The 9,743-nt window shown below is 39.6% G+C and overlaps 1 protein-coding gene across 2 annotated transcripts in view; it reads left to right on the forward strand.

Annotated features, from left to right (window-relative positions):
- The window catches only part of dennd1b (DENN/MADD domain containing 1B), a 105,464-nt gene extending 97,132 nt beyond the window's left edge, over window positions 1-8,332 (forward strand). For both annotated transcript variants that reach the window (XM_016500695.1, XM_016500696.1), the window contains 3 exons: window positions 4,019-4,101; window positions 4,255-4,474; window positions 5,653-8,332. In XM_016500695.1, coding sequence (XP_016356181.1) covers window positions 4,019-4,101; window positions 4,255-4,474; window positions 5,653-6,249 — 900 coding nt within the window. In that variant the 3' untranslated portion in view covers window positions 6,250-8,332. The remainder of the gene's footprint in view (window positions 1-4,018; window positions 4,102-4,254; window positions 4,475-5,652) is intronic.
- The last annotated feature ends 1,411 nt before the right edge of the window (window positions 8,333-9,743 follow it).

Here is a 9,743-nt window from a genome sequence, read left to right on the forward strand (position 1 = left end):
GAGGAGGGAAATAATGTCAATTTTGACATTATTCAACATTATGCCACAAGTGCTGTCAATTGAACCCATAATATTCTTATAATACATGTTCTTGCTCATATTGTGCACTATTCATCATTATTTCAATGAGAGAAAACATTTTTGTATTCTTTCATCAAAATAATGAAAACAATTTTCCTGTGTTTTCAATCAATCAGTGAGCCACAGAAGTAAAATGGGATTTGTTTACTTGAAATTCTTTTAAATGCATTTATTTCTACATGTCATTTCATAATGAAATTATATTTAGATATGGCTTATTCTTTCTAAACTTATCTCATACAGGTGTATGGCTGTTTGTACGATGCATGAATGTGAGAACGTGTGAGATAGAGCTCCCAGTGAGAGCTTTGTGAAACTGTGTAGGTCTGGAGGACTGCCAGTGTCGAGATGGATTCGTTGGGTGTCAAAAAACATTGACGTACAAATGAAGAGAAAGTGCTTTTGGCCGGTGGACGTTTCGCTGCAAACAGAGAGAAGCTGCACATCTGCATGAGACAGAGATGCAAAGCTCACAGGCGGAGATAAATCCCTCTCGGCTGTAACCAAAGTGCCACCTACTGGATGCTCACAAACAACATGCACATCCAGACTTTCTTGCTCTCTTATATTCGGAAATTTGCTTTTAGCTGGAGCCAGTTCGAGGGAAGTTGCCTGAGAAGGGGTCCTGGGCTTTGTTTAAAGGGGAACTGCTTGAATAGCTCAGCAGATGCTGGCTTAAGTTTTGGCTTGGAGGCGCAGGGGTTTTGTTTGCATTTTCCAGGCATATCTTCCCTTTCCATACCCTGCCAAGAACATGAGATCAGTGCCTGGTCTGAAATAGCATATGAAATATATAATGTAAGCCTGGCTATTAAATCGATGAGACGATTGGCTGCAACATAAAGCCCTGTTGCTGCTTCTTACAACTTGGCCACGCTAGAAGCAAAATGGGATTTTCTCTTAAAATGGCCTGCCCTGACAAGAGAGATGAAGTTTTAACGGTTTTAAAGTCTCCATTGAAGAGCGTGATGTCTGCTCGCCACTTCGACTGAAGACAGCCCATTTTCCATGTGGATTTGAACAGGCAGTTTAGGAGCAGACGTTGACCTGTGGTGGCTCAATATGTCTGTGCTGATTTAGGGTACACGTAAAAGAAGCAAATAGGCACATGTCTGCATGTTTTCCAAATCGGCGGTTTTGGTCTGTTTCGGAACAGTGGCTCGAATGGCTTTTATTATTTTATTTTATTTTATTTCCTGATTCTTTTTCTGGCCTTTGACTTTGTTTCACAACTTACTTTGGAAAGAATGAAGTGGCGGTAAAGTTTAGGGCATACTTTGTCTTAATGTTACTTGCCGGTATTCTCTGCTGTGTCATCCTAGAGCATAATTAGCGATTTGCTAAGACAAGCATTGCTATTACTATTACAATTGTAGAAGCAATCTTAAGTGCTATTTTTCTGATTTAAAATTGTGATTTAAAATTGTATTTATTTCAAATTGTGACTGATGTCTATGTCTAGTATGATTTTAATAATAATAATAGTTATAATTATTGTTATTGTTATTACTCAATAAAAAAGTAATATAAATACACTATACATTGTAATGGGGGAAAAAAGCTGAGGCTACGTTTACATGACAACAATGTAGTCAAAAACGAAAAAGTTTTTCCCTTGCGTTTTTAAAAATGTTCACATACACACGACAGCGTTTTCAAAATGATTCACGTTTACACACATCCGCGAAAACGGCCAAAAATGCTGTATTACGTATGCCAGGCCAGTAAGTGGCGCTGTCACCTTGTTAGTAAACAGTACCTGTAGGGAAGTGACGATTATATGTTGTATATGGCGCGTCTCTGCTGTTGGTTGTAATATTGGTGAAGTAAATCCACACTTTGCTGAAGAAGCATTAGCAAACTCTTGAGCAGCAACAACAGTTCCATGTACTCCGCCATTGTTGTATATGTTTGTTCACGCTTGCCTTTAAAATCGACACGTACTGCGCATGTCTACTCTACATACCCTAACACATACTACGCATGCGCATGATGTCACCCTTTTCAAAAATTCCCGTATTGGGTGTTTACTCAGAAACGATGCACTTTTTCAGTCCCCAAAACGCCGTTGTCGTGTAAACGAACAGGCAAAACGCATAAAAAGTTTCCCGTTTTTACCTGAAAACGTTGTCGTGTGAACAGCCCCTGAGTAGCTAAGAAAAAAATAGTTGTTGTTGTTTTACTTTACAGTACAGCTATAAAATTACAATATTAATACTTAATTTTAAAATGTTATTAACTATTCTTTTGCTTTTGTTCTTGCAGCCCTTATTTTGATTAATCATGGAGCCTTACTAACCCATAACCTTTAATAAAAACTTCTTGTGATTTACAAAACACCCTAGTAACTGCATAGCAACATGATAAAAACTGTCCAAACACCTTAGCAACCACAAATCAGTGTACTAGCAACCACTATAGCATGTGTGCACTATAGCATGTATATATGTGGCGGCAAGCCAGTTAGCCAACTGAATGTGTTGAGAGAACTAAAGAATGTAGTTTAGGCCTGACTTTTGTCTTATTGTTACGTCCCAGCATCCTCTGCTGTGTTGTCTTGAAGCGTAATTAGCCTTTTGCTAAGACTAGCATTATTATTACTATTATTTCACGCCAATAACGCTAAGTATAAACTTCCTTTGACTTGGTTCAGTAAGAAACTAGCCAAAACATTGTAGCAGCTGCGTAACAACATGCTAAAAACACTCAGAACACCTTAGCAACCACTAATCAGTGGCCTAGCAACCACTCTAGCCTTGTAGCGGCAAGATTTGTGTGAGCAAACCAATCATATTTAGTTTTTATAATGATCTCAAAGTACTCAGCTTGGCTGGATGAAAATAAATCCGATGAATCATCATTTTCGAATAATTAGCATTTAACTAACTGTTTCTTCTGGTATTTAGTTCATATACCTGACTGTATGTGTTAAGAGTTTCCTTTTTGTTACGGTATGTGTTTGAGATTCAGGCCTGGTGTTGTCATCCTGCAGAGGGCTTGCGCTCACCTTGTTTTAATAAACACCTCCTCGTGTAGAAAGCGCCAGAGAGGGGCCACTCTCTGAACAACACTGCCTGCTCCGCAACTCAAGGGGCAACATAACTGCAAACAGTGTTGCAGGGCAAACACACACACACACACACACCCCACCGACACCAAATAAATGTGACACAGTTCCGCAGGTGCATCCAGCCCCTTCACTTAAGCCAAAGTGGCTTGCCGGCCAGATTTATGGCCCTGACATAGGAATCCATTAAAGCCTTTTGGAGGATTCTAGGCCTGAACCCCCTGTAATCGCTTTCATAATAGCTGCCGGCTACTAGCGAGTGGGGCAATCAGTGACCAACATGTGTTCCTGTTTATTCCAATGGCAAAGTGTTCGGTACACACATCTCTTAGCTATTTTTATGGACAGGGTGGCCGTTAACCCATTCGGCAGGTAGCGATACCCAAGATGGCAAGAAGCTTCTTGGCCGAGCCATTACGGCGAGACTTGACCAGTTGATCTGATCCACCCGTCCGGTTGGCAACGTAGCGTGACGTTTTTCTCGCGCCTCAGCCTCTGTAAAAGGGCTTTGGTTTAGTAACTCGCTTTGATAATGTGGCAAACGGCAGTTTATGGGCTACTTTAGTGAGTGCCGGCGTGTTTGCGTGTGCGTGTTCGCGCCGTGGATGGCTAGTTAATGGCAAACCCTAAAGCCTGGGGCCGCAGCATGAAGCTGTGCCCTATAATGCTTCAATTCTTTAATTTGCCAATTAAACGTGTTACGCAGGTGTGTTATAAAAGCCAAGGGATTAGCAGAACGAGCACCTACGTCGGGGACAGGAATTAATGTTGTCGCTCTGTAATGGGGACATGAGATGCAAAGTTTCTTTCAGGAAATGTGTTGCTTTAGTAGATTAGGTGGGATTTTAACATGTCGATCTTCTGTTTTAGCATCAAAATCCAAAGTCGTCTCCACACATGAGCCTGTGTTTTCCAGATGGATATAACGACAACAATGATGACACAGCCAGCAGGTAAGGGTTTCAATTCTATTACAGTATGTTTTTCAAACCTTTTATGGGTAAACACCATCCATTCGTCAAGGCAACACTGCCCTCTGGTGCTTTTTTCCCTCCCACATGGCTTTTGAGTTGACAACGTACGTGTGTGTGTGTGTGTGTGAGCAGAATATCCTCTGAGGACAGCGGGGAGGTGGCGTCATACAATGAGGACAGTGATGACTCTGATTTAGAGTTTCAGTCTGAAGTTAGTCAAACGGGCCAGATGAACCTGCTGGAGGAGATTTTGGACTCTCTCAGTACATCCCACATTGAACAAGGGCGACTGTCCGCTGCCAAGAGCCTGGACTTTTTCAGATCAATCGAAGACCTGGACTACAATTCCACGGTGAGGGATGCCTTTTATTTATTCATTCATTTATTATTTTAATTATTTATTATTTCAATTATTTAAATATTTTGACTTTTTTTATTTATTGCTAATTGGTATAATTGATATTTATTTATTAATTAAATATTTTACATTATTTTTAAAATTATTATTTATATTATTAATTTTGAAAATGCATTTATTTGTATTATTTTATTATTAATCATTTTAATTGAATTATTCCAAGATTTTACTATTAGATTATTAGAAAGATTACCATTTTACTATTAATTTTTTTAAATAATTTTTTTCTATTATTATTATTATTATTATTTAGTTTGTTTTAATTATTTAGTTTATTTAATTTTATTTTTATAAAACAAAAATAATCTTTTAAAATTGTATTAAAATCTTGGAAACTTAATAGGAAATGACTAGAATTTTAAGAGGGTTTTTTCCCAACATGAAATAACTATTGTTACCATTAAATTTTACTATTTTACTAACCATTGTTAAAGTGCCCCTATTATGGGTAATGAAAGGTTCATATTTTAGTTTTGGGAGTTCCCAACAACAGGTTGACATGCATACAAGGTCAAAAAACACTTTCGTCCGATTGGTCGGTCTTAGGTTGGTCCGATTGGTCTCATTTTCATTTCATCTCGCCTGTAATGCCTTATAAAGCAGGGTTTGTGAGCACAGTGCTGCTTTGTGTACAGCGTTACCGGGGAAACTGTTATTTTTACCGCTCCAAAAGCGCCACCTAGTGGCAAAGAATGAATTTGCATTTTCATTCAGACCAACGCAAGTGAGCAGGCAATATGCTAATGTTTCATGTTGACGTCAACATGAAACGGCTTGGGATTCGTTTTAAAAACGACTCGTTTCAATGATTCAGAGTCAACTCTTTCTTTTGAGAGACAATAACTTTATACACGGTGCACTTTCATATTTAAAACTTTGCAGGATGTTTTCATTCACTTAGAGCTGTGTTACACACTGCATGAAAGGTAATTTTCAAAAATCCATAATAGAGGCACTTTAACATTAGATTTTACTATTAGATAGATTTAGAAGATACTATTATTAGTATATAGGGTACATTTTGATTTTATGTTGACTTCAGTGCTTTGTAGATGAATGCGTGCATGAACAACGGCATGGCCTTGTAAGCATGTCATTTGTACTGTTTCCAGAAAAATTGCAAGTCCCCACTGGGAAGTAGTCCTGCTCAGGCTGGTTGTGAAGTAGGAAACGGCGAACAAGGTGGATGGAATATGGGTCAAGATGACAGCGCCGTCCACGGTAAGCATCTCCCACCTTCTCCTCGACGCCAACCCAGCTCCTGTTCCCTTCCTGTCTGTCCTCCCCTTCCCAATGACGTCGCCAATGAAGAGGCCTCTGAGAACCCGAGAAACACTCTCCCTGAGACACCCACAGTTCAACTCTCGCTACTCTGCGACATTGACAGACCCACTAGTTCCCAGCTGAGCCCAGACAACCAGCCGCCAACAGGCCGCAGCCTCTCCCGACAGAAGGTCCTTTCCAGAAAAACCCAGAGGCCCTCTCAGGAGCATGCCCCGCAGAAGGCATCAGGCAGACAACCTTCAGTCCTCGTTCCGTGGGAGAGGGAAAACCAGCCCCAGGAGACAGATATGGAAGCAAGAGGGAATGAGACTCAAGAGAAAGGCTTGCTAGAAGAGATCGAGTCCATGTGTCACATCAGCATGGCCCTCAAAAGCAACCAGGAGCTCACACACATTGAACACAACACCAGCCTGGACGAATCCTGAGAAAACGGCAGAACACTCAGATCTAACCTTTCTCTTTTCATATTCACGCTATCCTCTGAAGTCACACCAGCACTCATTGCATGAAGTGTTTGCAAAGGTGTTTTGTAGTTAATGTGAATGATCGGTCCTCTTATTTCTCACATTCGGTCCGAAACAAACGGTATCTTTCAGAACTGGTGGTTGGAAAGGACGAAAATAAGGTTTAAAGGGATTTATGTCAGCATTCATCATTCAGTTTTATTTAATTCAGCAGATGATTTGCACGTGCATAGTTTCAAATCACTGTTTTGATAAATCACTGTGGATGAGGGACAGACTTCTCCCTGTATATTTTACTAAACCGTACGAAAGTATTTAAATAGCCAGCCAATCTCAGCTTAATATAATGCCTTAAACAGATTTAATTTGTATTTCCTGACTGTGCCATTGTAGCTGGCTAGCTTGCTAATTACTATCACTATCTTTTGCATGAAACACATCTTATAAAGAGATATTTATCTTGGCCAGGTGGACAACTGGTTTTCAATTTGCTATATTTTTTAAGAAAAAAAATATTTTTTCAAGACAATTCTCAGGTTTATGCTTTTATCCAAGATGAGATGTTAGCATTTTAATTTCATCCAAAAATGACAAAAATCCCAATTGTTTTTTTTAAGGACTAATAATCTTAGAATATAGATTTTTTTCTTTCGCAAAGTGTGAAAATACTGGTGCTGCCAATGCCCAGTGCAAAGGGGGATACTTGTTACTGATAAATAAATGTGTTTTAAACCCCTTATTATCCTCTTATTCTATACGAAGGCCCAAAATATACTCCATGCAGTTACAAGAACACAAACGCTTCTATCTAGCAGGCACAATTTCACACAAAGTTGTGAAATTTCTAACGTAACACGTACATGTTGCATTCTCAGTGTTGCCACAAGGGGTGCAGTATCAGTTGCTAGTAAACTAGATGAAATTGCATACTGTCTGAGTAGCTATTGTATCTTATGAAGAACGAACTTCGTAACCTTCAACGAGTCTGTTCTCTATAATACGAATGTGTGTAGTATAAATTAAATGTTGCCATTTTGTTATTGTGACTTACAACGTTTGCGTCGCTTCACTGCCATTCGTGACTCCTCTTCCATGGCCTCAAGGGATAGTAAACGATCCATTGAATGTGCACTTCAAAATATTGCCAGAAGTAGTGAGTAATTGGGTACTTTTTGCCTACAGTTTTAGAAATAGCATAAATTCAGTTGTACTACTCTTTTCACGTACCGTTTTTTGCCTACTATAATAGTAGGGAAGTAGCCATATTCAGATGCAGGGTGTCTTCATCTATGGCCAGTTTTCTCTTTCACCTCAACTACTATCATGGGGGTTTGATGTGAACCAAGACCTCTAGCTAGCTACCTGAATTGCTAACTCATACGGTTTAGTAGAACAGACGTTTGCATGTAACTAGCCTCCTTGAATACTGACATTTGCAGGTTAAAGCGCAACAGAACTGCTTTCCGATCGTTTTAGTTAGAGAAAGATTTGCCTCGCCCCCTGTTTCACTCATATCATTCATATCAGCTGTGGACGTCACCTTCAAAGCTGTACTGCTACACCAAACAGGAAGTGGTCATTAGATCCAGCACTTGTTTCTTTAGTGGCTGATGAATTGTTTAGGCTGTTGAGCAGAGTGATTTAGGACACGTGCCATTCTGTCGGACACTTTAATGACTCTCCTCTCCCCTCCTGCGTAATCTGCTGTGGTAACGATATGGCTGTAAAAGCATTCAAAGTTTAGGACCCCTGTCTCAAGCTAGGCTTCTTAACGTAGCGGTTTAACTCAAAGCTGTCCTGAAACTATGCTTCAGCCTTTGAACAAATCAGATGTGCTGATGAACTATGCAAATTCCCAATCAGTGTTATATGCTCGGTACCCACAAAACATGCAGGACATGTGGTTGGAGTAAAAATGTCAACACTGATGGTACATATATGAAAAATAAATAAATAAAAGGTGAAATGAAAGATGCCATGCTTAAATAGCTATTCTATGGAAGCTTGTTTCCGCCACAGGTAAAAAAAAATAAAAAAAAAATGGTAATTGTGACATTTTATCTCACAATTCTGATACAAAAGTCAGAATTGCAAGATATAAACTCAAAATTAAGAAATATAAACTCCCAGTTCTGAGAAAATAAAAGTTAAAATTGTGAGAAACTTGCAGGGAAAAAAGTAAGAATTGTGAGATAATGAATAATAATAATTGGCTTCTTTTGGTCTGTGGCAGGAAAAAAAAAATCGAGACGTTAACTCAAAATTGCAGTGTAAACTCATAATTTTGAAATGTAAACACGAAATTGACCCTTCAGTTTGATTGACAGGTGATCTGACCAATCATAACACTAATCTGTCATTTTGTCCAACAAACAAACCAGATAGGAGAGTAGATTAACGATGGTGGACTTGAACTTGAAAAATGGTATCGGTTTGGTTTCCACGGTTGAATAACTAGTAAAAAGGAAGAGATGATCGGTTCACGTGCCGCTTGAACGGAGGCGCTACAGCGATCTGTCACAACACATTAAAGAGCCACAATACGGTATTTATTGTTTGAATTTCTTAAGAAATGACAAAATTTGAAAGCTGAGAATTAGGTTTATACTAAAAGTAACCTGCTCTGTCTTGTCTGCCGGCGCGTTTCAGGAGATGGTCCTCACTGCAGAACACAAGATCCAGGGGGCGTGGTTGGATCCAGATTCGACTCCTCCCACCTTACATATACCTAAACCTACCCGTCTCCACCCCCTGATCCCTAAACCCACCCATCTCCGCCCCTAAACCTACCAATCTCCACCCCCTAGTTGTGGACCCAACCACGCCCCCTGGATCTTGTGTTCTGCAGTGAGGGGCTACTGCGTTTCATTTGCCTCTTTGCTCAGCGATGTATTTTTCACTGCATGAGAACATGATGTGTGGCGTGAGAGCGGCATGGCTTGTCGAACGTAGCAACAGAAATGGGGGGTGGGTCTTTGCGAAGGGTCAAGGAAAAAAGTCTGAATTCTGAGTTTATATCTCACAATTCTGAGTAAAGTCTGAATTAACTTTTTTTTTTTGTGGTAGAAACAGGAAGCTTATTGTTTGTGCTAACATTGCTCAAAGGTATTTACTGTAAACGTGATCCCATATATGTGTACTATTTTTAACAATCCAACAACTTAAGGGAAGTTCTGAAATGGTATTGACCCCAATCCCTGTATAAATGCAAGGTTGTGCCTTAACTGAGTTTATCTGCTTGAATAACATCCTAGTGGGCTGTCTGCTCCTTAGATAGGCTGCTGCCTTCTAACTCATAAATGGAATCTCATGCATAACTGATTGAATACAGTCTACATAGACAGCAGCTCTTTATCAGTAAAAGTGTGGTCAAATTAGAGAAATTGTGGGCAATAAAAGGTCCATTTTCAATAGTGTAGCAATGTATGAAGCACAGCTCACTCTGAAGTCACTTT

The sequence above is a fragment of the Sinocyclocheilus anshuiensis genome, unplaced genomic scaffold (genome assembly GCF_001515605.1).
Source record: "Sinocyclocheilus anshuiensis isolate Anshui unplaced genomic scaffold, SAMN03320099.WGS_v1.1 scaffold766, whole genome shotgun sequence".
Taxonomy (NCBI): Eukaryota; Metazoa; Chordata; class Actinopteri; order Cypriniformes; family Cyprinidae; genus Sinocyclocheilus; species Sinocyclocheilus anshuiensis.